Source organism: Ostrea edulis, chromosome 6, assembly GCF_947568905.1.
Source record: "Ostrea edulis chromosome 6, xbOstEdul1.1, whole genome shotgun sequence".
Classification (NCBI taxonomy): domain Eukaryota; kingdom Metazoa; phylum Mollusca; class Bivalvia; order Ostreida; family Ostreidae; genus Ostrea; species Ostrea edulis.
The window spans coordinates 12,637,904-12,659,779 of record NC_079169.1 but is presented as its reverse complement, the minus strand read 5'-3'; the positions used below and the strand labels follow the sequence as shown (position 1 = coordinate 12,659,779).

Below are 21,876 nucleotides of genomic sequence, written 5' to 3'. Positions count from 1 at the left end.
TCACCGACTCCGGCATTTACGCGTTTTCCAGAATCAAGACATGAATGATTGCAAAGAGAAGTCGATGAAGGTTATGCCTGTCGACTTCTCTAAAGAGAATAGACAAATATATATGCTTCGGTATGACGTCAATACATGACTGTTATAAATAGATTACAGATGTACCTTAATAAAACAAATGAAAAATCATAACACTGTCCCAGGGTTTAACCATTAATATAACTGGCAATAATAACGGTACAGCATCCAGAGTTTATCAAAAGTGCTGCATGAATCCTACCATTTTCAGTAAGACATTTAAACCCGACTTAGTGATACACGCATTTCAATCATGACGTCAAATTACTTCGTGGATTTTATCTCAGCAAAGATTTCCATAAGCTACCTTTGCGTACCAATTCGCAGATCAGCTAAAATGGAGAACACAACCCTTAGGCATGGGAGTCCCATCATACGTTTAAAAACTTGATCATAGTCGACTCCATAGATATTGTCAATGAGGAACTACATCATATTTTCAACATTATGTTTAGATCATTGTACGTAGAATCAGAGTTGTGTTGAAAAGTCATTCGTTTGATGCTGTTGGAAAGGTATTTTGGATTTTGGAGCTCACATTTCATTTACACCACTTCTCGTATATGTTGTTGATACAACTAAGCAGATGAATGCTTATTGAATGATGTCATAACTATGTATGGAGATCCAGCTGTAGCTTATTTCATTACATGTTATGAGGTAACATATTTAACTGATGCTGTGACTATGTATGGTATTTAGATGTAATTTTAACTTTTCTCCCAAAGGTATATATTGTTTTTTTTATATGCGTGAAATGCAATGAACTTCTATTTGGGTTTTACTCCAAACTAGGCAAACTTTTTTTCAATAAAATCTAATTGATAGGAATACTGAATATGTTATATAGAAAACGCATTACATACAGCCGTCCTCAATTCTGTGTATCCAATGAAAGTTAATATATATTGTAACAAAGTGTTATTGTTGACAATGTTGCTGTCTGTGTGTTTCACACCAATTGTTTGGCCGTTCTTGGCACACTGATTTTGACTATGGATAACTTTATCTTAACTCCGTTTACCTAATCAATACATAAGGCTCGTGTCGGGTGTGATCGGTCACCAGGGGATGCTTACTCCTCCTACGTACCTGATCCCACCTTTGTTGTGTTAAGGGGTCCATGTTTGCCCAACTCAATATTATATATTTTGACTGCTGATGCCTCCGTTTGCCTGACCAGAATATAGGGCTCATGCCTTTCATGAATGAAAATTATGATTGGTAATAGATAAAACGTCGTCGATATATCTAAAGGTCTTGTTGAATGCCACAGGAAGAGATTTTTTCTTCTCATGCTTTAGAATAAGGTTTGGTTAATAAGAATATAGAACAGGTCAGCTAACACAGGAGCATAATTCACGCCCATGAGAATTCCAAAATATTGGGTGGAAGTTCTGATCACCAAATACTACAAAGATATTGGTAATGAAAAACTCCAGCATATTTTTATTTCAAAGCAAAGTTTTGGATGACTGGTCAATAGATAGGAATATTTCTTTTATTCAGTTATGTTCAAAAAGCAACTGTCTATGATGTCAAAAAATCTACACAGTTTTTAATTTATCGTGAGGAATGGTGGCGTATAGTCTAAAATTGGTTTTTGTTATTTGTAGGAAAGCCTCACTCATGCCGTTAAATCCTGTATGTGACGGCACCGTTTTGAGTTTAAAAACAAATTCGAACTTTTCAAACTGAATTTAATGAGCAAATTATATTACTTCGTCGCATGATAAAAGGTGCATTGAAATTAATTAAAACAAAATTATCAACCTTAGCTAAAATTACTTCTATGCTACAAGCCCTTTTAGATCTGCCAAACATGATTACAATGAAATGCTCAATAGTTTTACTATAGTACATGTATATTTGGCTTACCAACTTATTAACAAATAAGCATATGTATGCCTGTGAATTTCTACCGTCATTAATTAACTGAAAACATGTACCAGCTTAAAACGGTATGTATTGAAATGTACTTTGTAACATTTGCAAATAAGCTATTTCTAACATATACCGTATTTTCGTTGAATGTTGAGTAAACAATAACATATGCATAAAAAAGATACAACAGCAAACACAAATCATATTTATATTATAAATGTCATTTTCGACAATCTCTATCAAACATTTTCACATTTGATCTTCTTTTCTCCAATCAATATTGCTGCGAGAGAAAAAAAAGATATTCATAATCATTACCTTGTAATATATTTTCATACACAACATATGTTTGTCTGAAACTGCATTGTAAAATGCTTCTTTATCACTTATTCAAAACATTAATTATGTAAAATGAGCAACTCCTTCCCATCCCTATAATTTTGTTTAATAAATTATAATTCAACTTACAAGTGTCGTGTTGTATTCAATGGTAGGCCGTTTAATGCGAAACTATAAAAGAAATTGCGAATTAAAAGTAACCATTTCATTGAACAACTAAAATGTTTCTTTGCATTACTATATGCTTAATTATGAGAGCGCAAAACAATATTTATAGATATCCTTACTTGTTCGTTTTGTTGAAGTTTCTCGCAGAGGGAATCCCATGTATAATTCGGATTACTACATCCTAGAAAATGTGTCCACCATCATTAAGAAATTTAATATATGAGGTTTGTACATATTCCGTAATTTTATATTTCTTACTATTTCGCGTGGTTCTACAATCGTGAAGTACTAGTATTGACGCACATAATGACCATGATAGGGAACATGAGATTTACACGTGAAAAATGTTAGAATTCGATTCCTACAATAGTTCTTCTATCGGATATTTAACTCACCTTGATCCATCTTTCCACCGACTGCATTCTTTCCATGTGAAATTGATACATTCCCGGAATCACCTTGAAGGTCATTGTATTCACTTTGATACCTGTAATAATTAATCAAACCATTCAGTAGCATTTTGTGGATAAAAGTCGTTTCCTCTAAAATCACCTGACATATTTGGTCCAATGTGTGTGTTGTCAAGATTTACCAAAAGTATTCAAAATTTTCGGGCCTATATTATTTCGTATGAAAATGCTTTGGGAATTCCCATTTTTAATTTTCGTCATCAATCATTTAAACTGTCATTTTAAACTTGTTTTATTTTAAATGTCTATATATTTTTGTTATATCTTTCATGACATAGAATAAAGTTTTAGAAGAATGTAAAACTTTTGATAATAAACGAGGAGTACTAGCACTACACCGAGCGGATAAAGATAATTATGATGTAATGCTGTTCGTACTATCCGTTGATGAATGTCTTTCCCGCCGATGCTCGAGACTTCTGCGATCGGTGTATGAAGCGTATAATGCACAAAATAACCGCAGGATTACCGGATATGTGCAGGGAGATTAACGATCGATTTTACTCGGATATTACTCAAATAAATGATATATAGATATGTGTATGTTTATTTTTCCCCAGTGATATCGTGTGTATATTTTATGTATACATTTTATATTGTCTATTTTTCTATTCTCTCATTTATCTGTCTGTGAATGCAAGGTGAAGACAAGAGGTACTGTGAGCAATGCTCACTAAGAATACCCCCCGCTTACCCCAATCTCCCAAAGGGTGTTGGTAATAGGTATAAACTACCTCTTTTCTGAGTGTAAAAAACAAATGGCATGACAGACCGAACTATATTGCTACTTCGATGTCCAGTGCGCATGACCTTTGACCTTTTGATCCCAAAATCGATAGGGAACATCCTCATCCCATGGGTAGTCCATATGTATGATATGGTGACTGTAGGTGGAAAGGATAACGCTTTAGAGCCCGGAAACCATATTGCTACTTCAATGTCCAGTGCGTTTGACCTTTGACCTTTTGAGGTGGGATCAGGTGCCTAGGAGGAGTAAGCATCCCCTGTTGACCGGTCACACCGCCGTGAGCCCCATATCCTGATCAGGTAAACAGAGTTATCCGCAGTCAAAATCAATGTGCCAAGAACGGCTTAACAATTGGTATGAAACACGTCAGACAGCATTTGACCCAATGCGAGGTTGTATTGACGAACTAGATCGTTATAACGACCATAGAATTTGCGAAATGCTGAATATGTTTTATACAGGACCACAATGTAAACTAGTCATTTGTACTAATTGTGCTATACGGTCTAAATAAAGAATTCATTATTATTATCATTAACAGAAATTACCGTCTGAATACAAAAACAGTGTTTAAGGAATGTGGGACGCGGGATAAACATATATAACGTTCTTTCAACGTTAGACGAATGGATTTCCTTCAGCCACGTGACTGATAAAACGGATATCAATTAAAAATGGATATATCTGTTCAGACGTTCACACTCGCTGATATATTCCGACGATGCCCCCTGAACGAAGATCTACAAATGTTGGGAAGAGTAAAGGCAGGGCACGGAGTAAGGCTGCAAAACACCAATCTCCCTCTGTCATTAACAATGTTGGGGAAGAGCAGACCGCCCACTCTTCACTGTCTGAATGCACTGAAGGCTGCATTTAGCGGATGTAGATACATTTATATCGGAGAGACAGGAGACAACTCTTAGAGCTAGAACTCATGTACATAAGCAACACATTCAATTACCGGAATACCGTAAAATAAAACTGAATGAACATTTATACGTGTGTGGAAATGGATATTTTAACGATTTTCCTTTTCACAAACTTTTCACGGACAATTTAGTGGGAAGGAGAGAAAAATAAAAATACTTTATTCGCACATTTAGACCTACGCTTAAAAGGTTAATGTAAATGAATGTACATTCTTTGTAATACATCACAGTAGTACGCTCCAAATGACTCCGTCTGTATTGTGACGTAATTATATTGTTATAGTCATAACAAAATAATTTGTTTTCACAATGTAAAACGTCTGAAGATTTTTTAAAAATGAAAACGCATACGTTTTACAACGTGAACGTGTTGTCAGTCTGAAGATTTGAAATGAAAGTGCTAAAGCTTTACTAAACGTCTTCGTGTGTCTTTTTTATTTTTTACCTAAACTTTTACCGATCATTGCAAAAAGTATATATATATATATATATATATATAATTCAATAAAAAATCAGGAAAATATACAGTTCCAAAATATATTTAAATCACTAGCGCTTTCTGGATTTTAACATCCATCCTCAGATGAATACAAATTAATAATGAATATACCTTATTAATTATTATTAATTTGTATTTTGGAACTATATATTTTCCTGCTTTTTTATTGAATTATTTTGACTGTGATATCAACTCTTTCTATTTGGATTATATATATATATATATAATTCGAATTTGTATTCACCTGAGGATATATATATATATATATATATATATATATATATAAAATCCAAATAGAAAGAGTTGATATATATATGTGTATATATATATAAAAATATATATATATATAACATACTTACCGTTCTTTCTTTACTTTCCTCTTAGATCTCTTTTGATAACATATGCATAAAACAACCAGAGCGATGACTGTCATCAGTAAAGGTATGCTCACTCCCAGGATGACAATTAACGTCAACATATCTTTTTTAAAAAGATGAAATTGGTTTTGATATAAACATTTCTTGTATATTCATTTAGCTATTAAGCAACAGTTTGGATCATAGATTGAGTATTTGAAGTATTTTATGTGTATTAATTAAAGAGAAGAATAATTGACAGCACATCTATCGAACTGTAACCTATACCTGACACGTCGGATTTCTCTTTCCTGGAAATACAAGACAGCAAAAAATGAAAATTTTCATATGAGATCGGAGCATATTTAAAAATGTTTGATAAAAAGGGTTTACTTACACACAAATTGGTCCATCCGACGAATAATCACATTTTTGTCCCGACATGCAAGCTCCAAAACTTATAAACAGATCACATGGTGAGGATGCAGTTGTTAAAGCTGGAAATACAAGGCATTTGTTTTAGAAAATTATGTAGAAATCTTCAGTAAAGCTTTATTTCTCTCTCACCCAACCACACATAGACACAATTACAGTTACCATTACACATGTAATGTTATTATTATCAACTTTTTGTTCCCATTTCATATAAACTCCATGACACTATTGAAGGGGGTGGGGGCTTGATTTGAAATATTACAGTGCTCTAACCCTTTAGAAAATACGTAATGCGAATTACCTGCCCCATGTGTTCCATTGTTATATTTTGGTACTATTTCTAGTACATTTAGGCTCTGACCGGAAACAGTTATGTTTTCTTTTCCCGATAGCATTTGCAGTGAGGTGGTGGCCACGTCATGTTCTAGATCGTTAGTATCGGTTTTGGTTCCATGGATGTCTACATCAGTTATGACACTCCCAAGGCTGGAGATGTTCAGTAAACGATTAATTATGTTTTTGCAAAATAGAAATCTTTATAAATGCGCATTTACATATTCTCAAACAATTGGTAAAATAAGATCAATTTGGAAATTATTGACATTTACTCACCGAATAGAAAGGACAAAAATCGTTGAAAAGTTGCGAATCCTCTTCTTGTAGAAATTCGTCAGCTATTTGTTTGCAAAGAAAAATTACAATAACTTTGTTTTGTTTTGAAAAAAATGAAATCTTTAAATGAACAAGAGAAGACAACACACACGCCGTGAGCCCTATATCTAGAGTGATTTGTAGACACAATCGGTATGGAGAATCGGCCTAACAATGGTATGAAACACGTCAGACAGCATTCCCCGTTATATTTTGTATTTCCAAATTACATCATTATAACGACCATAGAATCGTTAAACAAGAATGTTGAAAATCCCATAAGTTTATTTGTCAGACGTCTGCATCCATTCCAGAAATATATCAAGATTATCATCTGTTCACGTACTTACCGATTTCTCGAAGTCTTGACGCCACTTCTCGCTGTTTTCTAGGAAGTCGTCCCTCGGTATTTTCAAGTCAAATCTAATTTCAGTCTGTACTTTAACGTTTGCCATTTCTATATATTGCAAATTCAAATTGCGTGACATAATTTGAAATGAAATATTTCAGAGATCAATATATTGTAACGCGATTACTGATTAACTAATCAACACAAACATTCCCAATTAATGCTATCATTACTAAATTAAGAAATAACATATAATATGAGGATGAATAGTGATATATTTTATCGCACGTGAGTGAGTATAACAAAATAAGTAGATAAGTAGTATTATAATCTTACTTGGTGTACGTGGCTCTTCTGGACCTGCAACACAACAATTTTGACTTATCTAAATGTTTCATTATCTAAAGACGAATCAATTGGTGATGTACAATTGATGTAGTACTTACGGACACAGTCAGAAATGTTTAGCCCACCATAACGACATTCACAATGGGAGGAACCTGGTGTATTGATACATGTCTGATACAAGTTAGTGTCACAGTTGATGATGTTTTGCTTGCATTCATCCACATCCTCCGAACAATCAGGCTCCCTCCATCCGATCTTGCATCGACATTCACCGCTTACAGCATCACATTTTTCAGTGTTGTTGACATCACATGTGCATGTATCAGAACACTGCTCCCCAAAGGTAAAATCGTTGCAGGCTGGATGGAAAAGTATTTGAGTTTTCTTACATTTTATTGCGTTGAATTTTGATCAAATCTATGAGTCTGCATTTGGTTTTCAAATGACTGTAACCTATGAAGGAGTCGTCAACAATTGGAACCAGCCAAAAACATTGATACTTATAAAATCAAAACTATTAATTATGTGATATCTATTCAATCATGATGATTATTTTTATATCTTCATGGTGGTTTTTGCACATTGTAAATTAACACATGGTATACCTTCTTCCTTTGCGTTTCCTAGAGCAACGTAGAATACACCAGACGAAATTTAGTATGGATTTGTACGAAAATATAATTACAAATCTTTTATTTATTAGATTTGTTTTGATTAAAGCGTTCCATGAAAAAGACAACGAAGAGTGATCAATCTCATAACTGCTATAAAAAATACAAAATTAAGAGTTGGGCAAACACGGACCCCAAAGGTGGGATCAAGGGCGTAAGCGAAGTAAGCATCCCCTGTCGACCAGTCACACCCAATGTGAACCATTTACAGTGCTCCGTCGATATATTGCCCCCGTTATAATACCACCCCCGCTTATTGCCAGAAAATCCTAAATAAGATATTTTCTCCCGTAATGCCATATGCCACTGCTTTTCACAAAAAAATTGTTAAATGTTATAGGGTTTACCCTCGATAATAATGCCAATTACCTAAAACATCCGTAATCACACCTATACTTTGATGGCGATGCGGTGACAGTTTGGACAAGGCATGCAGGTGGCCAGGTTAATTACTAATAATTGCTGAATCAAACTCAAGATAATTTAAATGTTTATACAGAAAGGAATTCAATTAACTGTATGGTATTGAATTCCTTTTGACTGCTCAGTGAATTTTCCGTAATGTTGAATTAATTATATTGTCACCCCTGCTTTATTGCCCAGATTCGTCTTGAACAAAAGTTGGCAAAATATCGAGGGAGCACTGAATCTCGACTGGGCAAACGGACGTAATAAAGGTGAAGATAATGATCAATCTCATAGCTCATAGCTCATATAAGCAATACAAAACAGAGTTTAGCAAACACAGACACCTGGATACACCAGAGGTGTGATCAGGTTCCTAGGAGGAGTAAGCAACCCCTGTTGACAAGTCACACCCGCCGTGAGCCCTATATCCTGATCAGGTAATCGGAGTTATTCGTAGTTAAAATCAGTCTGCCAAGAACGGCCTAGCAATCGGTATGAAACACGTCAGACAGCACTTGACCCAATGGTAGGTTGTAATTTTAAAGTTGATGGCTATAACGACCATAAAATTTGTGAAATGTTGATTTTAAACGAGGCTGTTAAAACCCCTGAACCATCAACTTGATTTCCGTAGCCTGTTTTGATGTTTAAAAAAATGATCCTACCCAGAACAAGCTCTTGCGTATCGAATCAGTTCACATATATTCATGCAAGGTGAAGATAACGAACAGTGATCAATATCATAACTCCTATAAGCAATACAAAATAGATAGTTGGGCAAACACGAACCACTGGACACACCAGAGGTGGGATCAGGTGCCTAGAAGGAGTAAGCACCCCCTGTTGACCGGTCACACCCGCCGTGAGCCCTATATCCTGATCAGGTAAACGGAGTTATCCGACTTTACAGTTGTATGCAGGTAATAATGGAACATTGCTACATAAATATGGGAGATTGGTGATAGGGAAATCACTACATGTTGTTTTCCTATTTCAAAATCTATTATTATTTATTGAATCTTACCAATAATCTGTTGGAATTCCCATGGGAGCGAATTATGCTCCTTTGATAGCTTTCCTGTTTTTATTTTCCAATGAAACAAAATGTATTCAAAAACTTCTACGTGATAAGAAAAACAACAACATTTTTCTATGACCTTCAATTCGACATTTAGATATATCAACGACGATTTATTTATTAACAAGGATAAATTTCATTCATATGTCAATTCGATATATCCCTGTGAACTCGAAATAAATGACACCACAGAGTCGCGCACTTTTGGTTTATACTTAGATATTGTATTGAAAGTAGATATTAACGGCAAACAGAACTTAATGACAAACAGGATGATTTCAGCTTCTGCATCGTCAACTTCCCATATCTATTTAGCAATATTCCATTATCACCTGCAGGGGGCTCCGGGGCCGAGTCGTTAGAGCATCGCGCTCAATATCACACGGCCTTTCACCTCTGGTCGGCGCGGGTTCAAATCCTGTTCGCGCCGGTAAGTGAGAAAGTTTTCAAGCTTACTTTCGGAAGGTCGGTGGTCTCTTCCCAGGTACATTGTATCTGGGTTCTCTCTTCCACCAATAAAACCTGGGCGCTACCAAATAACTGAAAAATTGTTGAGTGTGGCGGAAAATACCAATCAATCAATCAATTATCACCTGCATATGGTATTTATATCTCTTTAACTGATTCGATACGCAAGAGCTTTCTCTGCGTATTGTCAGTTTTAAAATCGAGGCAGGCTACTTATAAAAAAGTTGATGGTGCAGGGGTTTCAACAATCTCGTTTGAAGTCAGAATTTCGCAAATTATGAGATCGATCACTGTTCGTTGTCTTCAGCTTTCATATGGTCGTTATAACACTCTAGTTTGCCAATACAACCTATCATTGGGTCAACTACTGTCTCACGTGTGTCATACCGATTGTTATGCCGTTTTTGGCACATTGATTTTGACTACGGATAAACCCGTTGACCTGATCAAGATATAGGGCTCACTCAGGGTGTGACCGGTCGACAGGGGATGCTCACTCCTCCTATGCACTTGATCCCACCTTTTGTGCGTCCAGGGGTCCATGTGTGCCCAACTCTCTACTTTGTATTGATTATAGGAGTTATGAGATTGATTTCTGTTTGTTATATTCACCTTTTATTAATAACGTCCCTTGTCATGAATAATATACATTTCATTGACTACCTTTTATACTGTTCATTTGAGCTTGTGAACACTTTATTTGTTATGATAGAAATTATCTTTTTCCATGATGTTTGATTTTAAAACTACCATAAAATAAGCATGTAAACAATTATAAAACAGTTTTGTTTGAATCAACTAATAGTGAATATATAATACCTGTACAGAAATGTCCATCGCCTTCAAATCCCTTCAAACAGCTACAAGTGAAACTTCCAACAGTATCAGTGCAGAAGGCCTCTTTGGAACAGTTATCAATATTTTCCACGCATTCATCAATATCTGATAATAACAAAATGGGAAATGAATGGAGGAAAAAGTGGGAGAATAAAACACTCAATCCATATACATTGTTGGAACTTTGTGTGTGGTTTTCGAACGATTGATGGCGAATCTCCCCTTTCTCCGTTGCACAGAATGCTACCAAATATATTATCAGCAAGCTCATGGACCTTAACGGTCACACATCAAAAATGTATATTAGAAGAATTTTTTGTTTGTGCTTTAACTGCAGTATTTCCGATCAGAAGTGATTTTCTTTTCTCAAAATATTCTTCCGTTACACAATTATAACCTTGATAATCCTCTCTACCGTCTTTTTCAGGGACATTAAAGTTGTCGAAAAACATGGTTCAGGGTCACAACAAACTGTGTTGTAATTTGCACACTGTATATCAAACAAAGTGTATGGCTTGAAATATTTTTTTTATAATTATATCTAATTGACATTAACTGAAAGTCATAGCATAATACGGTTACCGTATGACAAATCGTGTTGTCCAGTATGACCTTCTAATATCCGTGCACTGCCAATTTATTTACCACAGAAATGTTTATACTATTTTATTTGATACTTTCACCAAATAACTATGGTTCGGATCAGGGCATAATGTTTGGCAATAAATTATCTCATCAAGTATGAATATCTATTTTTTCTAGTTTAGAGAGTTAATTCTTTAACAATTATTCAAAATAACTGCCGAGAGGTTGGAGCGTTCGCCCCTCATGCGTAGGGCCGAGGTTCAAATCCCGTCCGCGACATACCTAAGTCGTTAAAAGAGATAGTGAAAATTATATCCCCAAAAACTCGACATTAGGTGTGGATGACCCGGGTCCTCGGAAATGCCTTTAAAAGGGATGTTCCGTGTCACAGTTAGTGTGGCACGCTAGAGAACCCTCACTGCTGAATGGCCGTAGGCCATTTTTTCTTTTGACTAGTGACATAGAACTCGTCCAATGCCTTATACTCTAGGGTCAAAACACATTGTTAAACAACATAATGTGTTCGTTAAGTTAAACTTTCGACTTTCGTTTCATTACATATGTTCACAGTTGTGATCTAAATAAGTTTTTTTTACCTTGTTCAAATGACCTAAGTGCATCTTTGCCTAATGTGAATATACACAATTTGTCTACTAGATATCCTACAGTATTGGATATTCTGAATAATTGAATAAATAATCTTTGATGTTTTGGTCCCGCAGCTCAGTCTCCCGGAAAGATGACCACAATGTAGTAAAAAATGACCCAGCAGTATTAAAGTTGAAGTGTTTTTGAACGTTAACAGCGACAGTCAATAATAAATCGCAATAGTTCAGTTGAGTATACATTTATCATATCATACATACTCGCATATAAGTCGTGTTTTTGTGGGAATTATGTTTTCACTCGGACGGCAGTGTCTTACGAATACGCACATTTTAGTATCTGAAGTTTTTCTTGCAGCACAACTTTCAACATGATATCAATGTCTTTCTGATCAGTAACAGATCGACAAGAGAGCAACACTGACTACTTATCGCTGTGATGTCATTGGTGAAAATATATTTAATTCATCATTTTATATGTTTATGAAGTAATGTACAGTATTTCTGATGCAAATATTTCACGAAAAAGTAATCAATGTCCGGAAACAGTGCACTAGATATATGAAATTTGCAATTAAAAATATATATTTGTATACATGCATTCATTAAAAAGGGGTGGTTACAAGTAAAGAAGCAGAGACCGTGGTATGGACAGAGTCTAACAATTAAGGGAGCACATGTGGCGATGTTTAGCAGTCATATATTGTTTTGAAATACATTAATTCATCATTTAATTATTTTGCCACGTTTGTCCAGAGGAATGGCTTGGATTATGAATGAACAACTCGTAGTTAAAGATACCTTGAGCAGTGAACTTCTCATAATTAATTTCCAAGTCTTATGCTGTGATATCACCATGCCGACAAGACAAACATTCTTATAAATACACTTTGAAGAAAAGGTGAAACAAAGCTCATAAGCATGCTTACTTCAGTATTGGTTAGCTGATAAAATGTGTACTAACTATGACATTTATCCTGTGTCGTTGAGTTCAGTCGATAGCCTTCGTGACATGAACATGTGAAGCCTCCCGGCCGGTTGGAACATTGGTGACACTGGGCGGTTTTACACTCATCTATATCTTTACAATCCTTAGTGTTTATAAGTTCATATCCATCTTTACAGCTGCAGGTGTAATTTCCGTCAAAGTTTGTACATTTCTGGTGGCAAGCTAGAGGATCCTGACATTCGTCAATGTCTGTAGAAAAAAAATAATGAAAATGTGATAGAATTGGACATGAATTTTGTGAATTCATCGACTTCGGTAATAAAAAGGATATGCAACATCATAAACATTAACAGTAGGTCATTTCAATAATGAAATATTATAGATATTAATCGTAAATATAAAAAAAAAAATAGATTGACAATATATACGTAGTCTTTGGTGATTAGATCTGTCAACAGCCTGGGTATGATTCCAGCTCCTGTATTAGTTGACGTGTTTGTATATTTTTACGAGGCAGAATTCTTTCTACTTTATAAGGAATTATTTCTTGCTGTGGTTTAAACTAGATATTTAGATATATCAATGACGTTTCATCTATTAACAATATTCATATATCCATTCGATATATCCCTGTGACCTCGAAATAAGACACCACAGCTACTTCCATTTCTGGTCCATACTAGGCTATTTTATTGAACATACGTAATAACGAAAAACCAACTATTCAACTTACTGACAAGCGGCATGAATTCAGCTTCGCCATCGTCAACTCTCCATTTCTATGTAGCAATATTCCATTATCAACTGCGACTTTAAATAAGTTTTACTTTACTTTATATGATATTTATGTCACTCAGCTGATTCGATACACAAGAAATGTTCTGCGTATGGTCAGTTTTGTTTTTAACTCGGGCAGGATACAAACAAATAAGTTGATATTACGTTTTTAACAGTCTCGTTTGAAGTCAGTATTTCACAAATTCTATGATCGTTAAAAAGATCTAATTTACATATGCAACTTGCCATTAGGCTGAAAGCTGTCTGACTGGTTTTATACCAGTTGATAGGCCGTTCTTTACATATTGATTTTGACTACAGGTTATTCTGTTTACCTCACCGGCGGGTGTGATCGGTCCATAGGGAATGTGTGTCCAGCGTTCAATGTTTCCCCAACGATTAATTTTGTATTTGAGGTTGATGGTTGTTCGTTAATTTAACGTTTTCATGTATAACACTCTCTTCTTTACTATACTCCTGTTTAACTTTGAATGTCAATCAAAGGTGAATATAATAAATTGTATCATTAAGGAACACATTGGTGATATGCTTGGTGTAAAGCTGAAAAGAGACCTATGCACTACATTTCATCATAAACCTAAGGCACTATATTTTATCATATAAAACTTTAAATCCCAATTATGACCCGTGTCAAGGACTAGGAGATTGATTGGTGCTAAATCGTAAACACTATATCAGTATATCATTTCATAGTTTGATACCCACATGCTTTTTAAACTTTTTTTTATTTTTGTAAACAATCTGTAGATATCATTCATAATACATATACAAATATGCATAGCAAAGGTCATGCAGAGATACAGACATGTTTTTATAAGAGAGAGAAAAAGAAATATATATATATATATATATATATATATAGAGATAGAGAGAGAGAGAGAGAGAGAGAGAGAGAGAGAGAGTTATGGAAATATTAGGTTCATATGTTTTACTTGGCATCAAATGTTTTGCTATCACCCTTTTAACAATCATAAATCTTTGCGGATACTCAAAGTTAATTACGGCTCGTTCCTCCTCCCATGAAGCAAAGTTGCTGGTTTCCATGAATAATTGAATCAACTTTATGGGTATATCTGAGAATATTGTCCAAACAGTAAGGTCCTTACTACGCATTTTCGTTAGACAACTTTGCTGTGATAGCGAGGGTAACTTAATTTGAAAGCAGTAGAGGTTCTTTCCTCTAACGATACATTTGATTGAGCAATGCATTTAATCTATTGTTTATGAGAACGAGCATATTGGAATAAATGATTCCATGGGTGAATTTTAGAGACGATTTATTATTTCTTTGATCATTAATATTTTTGAGAATGGTTAAAATGACAAAATTCAATGATATATGAGTGCTAGGTATTGTATTTAACGAATGATAAGAGATATACCGATAAACAAACATTCTGAGAGTATTGCATGGCAATACATAGTCCCCTACCGGTTGTAAAAATCACTGTACCACAACAATATTCAAAGTTCAGTATGTAGGTTATGGTAAAAGGAGAAATTGGGGAACCAGGATGGGAATGATTGGAAATCAACTACTATTCGAGTAGAGACTAGACCAAGATAAACGACACATTTATAATTAGGTTTAGATCTTTATCCAAGTAAATAAACTGTGACATGTAGATAATCATGAATAATTTATCTACAATGTAGTATTACTATGCTAGAAGTTTTAATGAGTGTAGTATTCTTAATTCTTATCTACAGAGTTAAGAAACTTGGATGTAAAAAAAGAATTCATGCTATTTTTGCTACGTCCAAGGGCCATAACTAAGTGAAAAATCAACGGACCGAGACGAAATTCAAACTTGATCTCTAACTTGTTATGACAAAGCAATGTACCAAATATCAAATAAAATAATATCTGCAAGCACAATCAAAAAACGTCTGGAAAACTGATTATTCGTACTATTTTTCTAAGTCCAAGGGCCATAACTAAGTGGAAAAAATCAACGGACCGAAACGAAATGAGAACTTGATCTGTAACTTGTTACGGCAAAGCCAAATACCAAATATAAAATAAATATATGCAAGAACAGAGAAAAAAGTGCAGAAAACTGGACTGACGGACAGACGGACGGAGCGCAAACCTAAAGTCCCCTCGACTTCGTCGGTAGGGGACTAAAACAGAGGGTCTTAAAATGATCTTTAAATATGAAGGTCATAAACTTGAACCGAGATACAAAACAATAATATAATTCATGTGAGGATTTTGATAATGAAATATTACGCACTCTTAAAGAACATTAAACTAGTTTTTTTTCGTGATATACGAATGAACATTTCATAATATATTGCTAAAACGACAGAATTGAATTGGCATCAGGCGTTATGTAGTGTGAACCAAAACGTATTTACTAACACTGTCACTAAGATAAAGGCAGTTGTAAAATCATATGTACATACCTTCACAGACGCTAGTGAAGTTCTTAAATCCTGTAATGCATTGACATTGGAATGATCCAGGGGTGTTCAGACAGATCACGTGATCCCCAGTACATGGTTTATTTTGACATTCGTCTATATCCACTTCACACGTTTCACCTGTCCATCCGGGCTTACAGACACAACCATTCACATGATGACAACCACTGGCACCTCGTCCACATTTACAGGGTGTCGCACAGTTCTCACCGTAGAAATACTGACTACATTCTAAAAATAGTTTTATTTTACGACTCAGATCACTCGACATATACCCGTTACCGGTATGTTATAAATTATTCAGGTCCAGTCAAGAATATACGGGAGTCTTACCCGAGATGTATGCCCTACAACTCGATGCCAATTCCGAAAGGTGTATGGAATAAAACCTGGGGTATATCCCCGCACATCCTTGATTAGATTACGAATTCATTACGTATTTAAAGTACTTCCACCCTCATGTGACGTCATGCAAATTTACAAAATCAATGATTTATTTAGATAAGAACATAAATCGGAATCTTTTCAGATGGACATTGTAAGGAAATGTTGTTTATTTCAAAAGTGTGAGTTCTATATGAATAATCAATGATATGTTTTAAGATATTGAATCCAAGGGCAATATATGTTTTTATTGATGTTTTTATCAAGTCCATTATGCCATATATTTCCTTTATTTACAGACATTTTGTATATATTTGTAAAGAAGCAGTTGCATGGAATCGTTATGATACTAATATATCGTTTTGATAAGTTTGTGTGTGAAATTTGATGATCCCGTTTAAGGAAAATTGCAATTTTCTGTCCTTGGTATTTGATTCTGTTTATGTACAATGTATGCAAAGTGAAGATAACGAACAGTGTATGTCTCGCATCTTAGAAAGTACGATGACCTTTATATTTTCTTTGATAATTTCAACTCCGCGGGTATGTTAAGACAGGTCATGCTCCATTTATGCACGTAAACTGCATAATTTTTAAAATCTGTCTTACATAGAGAGAGGGAGCTACTAACTCTTAAAAACTATTTTGGTTGTTTACATGAGAACATTTTGTATCATAACAACATTACAAACATGCGCTTCCATATGACGTCATTGCATGACTGTTATAAATAGATTATGGAGGTACCTTAATAGAAAATGTAAAAGTAACACATTATCCCAAGATTCAAATATTGGTCTAACTGGCGATAATGACGGTAAAATACCCATAGTATATCAGAATTACTGATAGAATCCTACCACTTTCAATAAAAAATAATTATTGAAGATTAAAACACGAAACCATCTAGCCCATGTTTTACATTTTGCATGATGCTATGTAGTGTTCTTTAAAAGTTTTCTTAACAGAGGATGCTATCAGTAATTGCCGTGTACATTAGTTTATGACCTTTCAAACGGTGTATAAAATGTCTCTAAAAGTATGCGGGCTAATGTGCTACTTTTGCAGTTTTATTTCAGTCTGTGACAGAGGAAAATCGGATCGACATGCTAAATGGAATGTTTTCTCCGTTAAACAAAGTTGTCAATGAATGATATCAACATACCTTCTTAATATCAATAAATTCTCAGCGTTTCACATATATATTCCATATATCCCATGTCATATATTTCAAATACTCTACATTTTGTCGATATTTGCATGACACACATAAACAAATTCCTTGCATGTGTCAACGTCACTCGATGTATAGTCATGACATCATCAGTTTACTTTCATATCGATCAGACAGAAATTACACAACAGCAGTATAACATTTCGAATTTCGTTGGATCTTAGTAGCTGCATGGTTTATTTTATGCATAAATAAAACTTAAATAAAAAATGAAATCGGAATTTAATATCTACTTAGTGATATACCTATTTCAATTATGACGTCACACTATTTCGCGGATTTTATCCCAGTAAGAATTTTCATAACCTGCCTTAACGTACTCGCGTCTAATAAATGAAAACAAACACACACACTTTCTAATTTCCCTACTTTTATCATATAATGCTAGCGTGCACTTACCCTAACCAACTGATAATACATGTACATAATAGCGTGGCATTAAATACACTGAATCGTGATAGATACGTTCCAGGGAACAAACAATATTTTTCTTTGAGTGTAAATACACATTTCATTGCAACATCCCTGTATTTACCTTCCGTTTCAGCATGATGTACAAAAATTTACTTCTGGCTTGTTAATGAATAACTCGTGTTGCAAGTTACAGAGGAAATACATTTCCTTACACCCGCCCGATTCGGTCGGCATTCCGGAAAGGACCAAGATCCAAAAATATTTGGTGTTCTATGTTATTAACAATTTTGGTTTGAAATTTACGAAATGTAGTGAGGAAACAGGGGTATTATTTCAAGACTAAGCACTGAAACCAGTGAAAGGAAATATCCCATCTGTCATACCTTTACAAGATCTTCCATCATTTTGTAGTGAGTAACCAATCGCACAACCGCAGGTAAAGGACCCATTTTTATTTGTACAATTATGTGAACAGGTTGTAACATCTTTACACTCGTCAATATCTAAATGAAAAGACAGAAATTTTATATTTTTATCTGCGATAGAATAGCGCGTATGATAGAGAGAAAACAAAATCAACATCATGATCTCTAATGAAAAATGATTATACACAGAACTGTTGAAACTGGTATAGATATAGAATACACATGAGAGAGAGAGAGAGAGAGAGAGAGAGAGAGAGAGAGAAAAGGTATATCAATATTCATTTCACTTATACGTAAACGATACCAAGGCATGTTCTGTTGTCCCCTGCAAGTTCGTAGCCTGTCTCACAAAAACAAATTCCACTGTGATCGTCATTTGCGACTTGTTTACAACCGTAGGAGCAGTTTAATTCCGGAAACAAGGAACACGAATCTCTAGCTGGGACTGTAGAATAGGTATATTGAATTTCAATCAAAGGAGAAATGTTCAATTTCAATAAATTTTGTGAAAATATTTCAAGGTATATGTAATGACAGAGTACTCTTCCATTCTTTTATGAACTTAAATAAAATCACGGATTTAACTGGAATAGAAGACTGCATAAGGATAGATAGTTCTAAATTCAATGTAAAATGCTATAACAGCGTATATTCTGTAACAAAGTACCAAAAACGCCAAAGTCTTAAAAACGATTATTGTAGAAAAAATCATACTCTTTTCACACGTTTTCCGATCATCCTTAAGTGTAAATCCGAAGAAGCACAGACAACTATATCCACCATCGGCGTTTTCACATTTCTGAGAGCATCCGTGAATAGGAGTCTTGCATTCATCAATATCTGTTTGACAAAAGAAATATGTCATGCTAAAAGTACCATCCATTTCATTTTCCTATTGATATGGCAAATTCATAATGCAAAGATTAAAAGCGATGCACTATATGCTTCATTATAAAATATTTCATTACCTTCACAGGCGGAGTTCTCCTTCTGATATCCTTCCTTACATTCACAGGTATAGTTACCGAACGTGTTCATACACTGTGTCGTGGCCACCGGACAGTCATTCAGTGATGCATCGTCACACTCATCGATATCTTTAGAATAAGCACGTTATAATTTAAATCACCAGTGGTAAAATCATTATGAAAAACGCCAAAAAAGATTCATGAAAAATAGAGCAAACCTTCACACTTGTCATTGATGAGATTGAATCCCTCTAAACAATCACACCGGTAAGAACCTTCAGTGTTATCGCAGAGTTTATTGATACCACATATAGTTGGATTTAGCTGACATTCATCAATGTCTACACTGCAGTTTTTCTCAGTCCATCCCGGGAGACAGACACATCCACTAACAGGGTCACACCTGTCTCCACCGGGACCGCATTCACACACCTGTCCGCAATTCTCACCGAAATTTGGTATATCACATACTAATAAAAGATTAATAAATTAGTTAATAACTACAGTCTACATTATTGTTCGTACACAATATGACGATGTAAATTCCAAATTCCGAATAAGAAGGAAATTCTCTTTGTTCCCCAAATATTTCTATTTTGTGTTTGTTTTACGTTTCTTTGAGACTATTTCACCCATATTGAGACGTCACCTGATGTAAATGAAGTACCACAAATATGCTTAGTGCTCAGGACTCTAACAGTGAGAATCCTTCAACATGTCAACACCTGCCGCGATAGAGGGCACTCAATTTATAAATATCTGAAAAAACTCGTGACCCCTGTTTCTAAATGTCGAGCGTTTGGCGAAGAAGCAATCGCTACCTATGTGAAGATCTTAGGTTTGACGCAGCCATGGCACGAGCGGACTCGAACTCAAGAGCTCCCAATCACGAAGAGAACGCTCTATCACTAAGCTACATGACCAGTATATACCCAAAGTGTGGCACGTAATACTAAAAGAAACTTAATAGTTTTGATGGTTTTGTTTAAAGATCTACGTAATCAAAAGTAGGAATCAAGGATTTATGAATGTCATGTATAGCAGTATGGCATTAGATAAAACTTATAAAAACACAAGGCATTTGTGACTTTAGAAAGCTGTTTTAAGTGTGTTTGGAAGTGGGAGAAATACGATTAGCTTATGCCAATGTTATGGCAAAAGAAATATACTATATACTTGAACATGAAGTTTTATCTGCGTTCAGACTGTAACCAGGACGGCAGGCGCACTGGAATGACCCGTTCATGTTGAGGCATTCTTGATCACATGGTGAAGTATCCAGTGCACATTCATCAATATCTGAATATTATTATTTTAAATTTTAATTCCATACACGAATTATAAGGTTACACATATACAGCTTCCAAATGTATCTAGCAGATAAAGTGCAAATATAATTTCAAGTTAAAACATATGAATTTAATGTTAGATAAAGTAAAGCATAAATGAAACGACATTCAAACCTGTGCATTCTGTACCATTATCTGTGAGATTGTACCCAGATGGACATATACACTGGGTGGTTCCGTCTATAGTACTACAAGCATACTCACATTCCTTCTCAAAAGTTCTACATAGATCATCATCTGTAATTGAATTTATAATGAGTTCACCTTCTCCTTCGTCAACTTCAAATATTTACATTTATATACGCAATGTGTGTGGCAACATTCCATTATCACCTGCATACAGTTTTTATCTCTTCAGATGATTCGATACGCAAGAGCTTATCTCACGTGCGATGAGTTTTTAAATCGAGACAGGCTACTGAGAAATAGTTGATATTACATGGGTTTCAATCGTCTCGTTTAAAGTTAGCACGAATTTTATATATGGTTTTTATAACGATCTAATTTTCAACCTGTCAAACTTCTGTCTGATATGTTTCATACCAACTGAAAGCCGTTGCATATTAATTTTTACTTCGGTTTACTCCGTTCATCTGCTGTGGCACGGGACCTCAAATTTTGCGGTCTCATCCGAAGGAGCATCCTAATGAGTTACTTCTTACGACAGGGGTACTGAGGACCTATTATGACCGTATCCCCACGGTATACTGCAGGTATGATTGATGGAGAGGGAATACTTACCCCTCCTAGACAACTGACCCCATCTCTGGTTAAGAATCCATGTTTGTCCTATTATTAAGTTTGTAGTCTTCATTAGTTATTATCTGTTAGTCCCCGAGGGTCTCTACAGTCCAGTAGCTAAGTACCTCGTTACTAGTTTGAAAATACGGATGCATATTTAATTGCTGTGATAAAAGTTAGAAATTCATTTCAAAATTTAGGATTATCTCCCTCATGCATAGCTCTGATCCTTAGACGAATTTGACTCCAGTCTTTGGCACTCTGTTTTCTTAGTTCTTACG

The 21,876-nt window shown here is 35.0% G+C and overlaps 1 protein-coding gene across 1 annotated transcript in view; it reads right to left on the bottom strand.

The window, feature by feature from the left end:
* Positions 1–1,761: 1,761 nt before the first annotated feature.
* The window catches only part of LOC125645548 (uncharacterized), a 62,304-nt gene continuing 42,189 nt past the window's right edge, over positions 1,762–21,876 (bottom strand). The window contains exons 21-42 of the mRNA XM_056141549.1: positions 20,969–21,091; positions 20,682–20,804; positions 19,724–19,975; positions 19,506–19,634; positions 19,252–19,377; positions 18,842–18,982; positions 18,496–18,615; positions 16,063–16,311; positions 12,871–13,104; positions 10,699–10,821; positions 7,353–7,613; positions 7,243–7,266; positions 6,908–7,014; positions 6,519–6,580; positions 6,208–6,392; positions 5,869–5,968; positions 5,760–5,782; positions 5,475–5,595; positions 2,865–2,956; positions 2,589–2,650; positions 2,431–2,472; positions 1,762–2,245 (exon numbers count right to left, since the gene is read on the bottom strand). Of these exons, the coding sequence (XP_055997524.1) occupies positions 2,237–2,245; positions 2,431–2,472; positions 2,589–2,650; positions 2,865–2,956; positions 5,475–5,595; positions 5,760–5,782; positions 5,869–5,968; positions 6,208–6,392; positions 6,519–6,580; positions 6,908–7,014; positions 7,243–7,266; positions 7,353–7,613; positions 10,699–10,821; positions 12,871–13,104; positions 16,063–16,311; positions 18,496–18,615; positions 18,842–18,982; positions 19,252–19,377; positions 19,506–19,634; positions 19,724–19,975; positions 20,682–20,804; positions 20,969–21,091 (2,708 nt within the window). The 3' untranslated portion in view covers positions 1,762–2,236. The remainder of the gene's footprint in view (positions 2,246–2,430; positions 2,473–2,588; positions 2,651–2,864; positions 2,957–5,474; positions 5,596–5,759; positions 5,783–5,868; positions 5,969–6,207; positions 6,393–6,518; positions 6,581–6,907; positions 7,015–7,242; positions 7,267–7,352; positions 7,614–10,698; positions 10,822–12,870; positions 13,105–16,062; positions 16,312–18,495; positions 18,616–18,841; positions 18,983–19,251; positions 19,378–19,505; positions 19,635–19,723; positions 19,976–20,681; positions 20,805–20,968; positions 21,092–21,876) is intronic.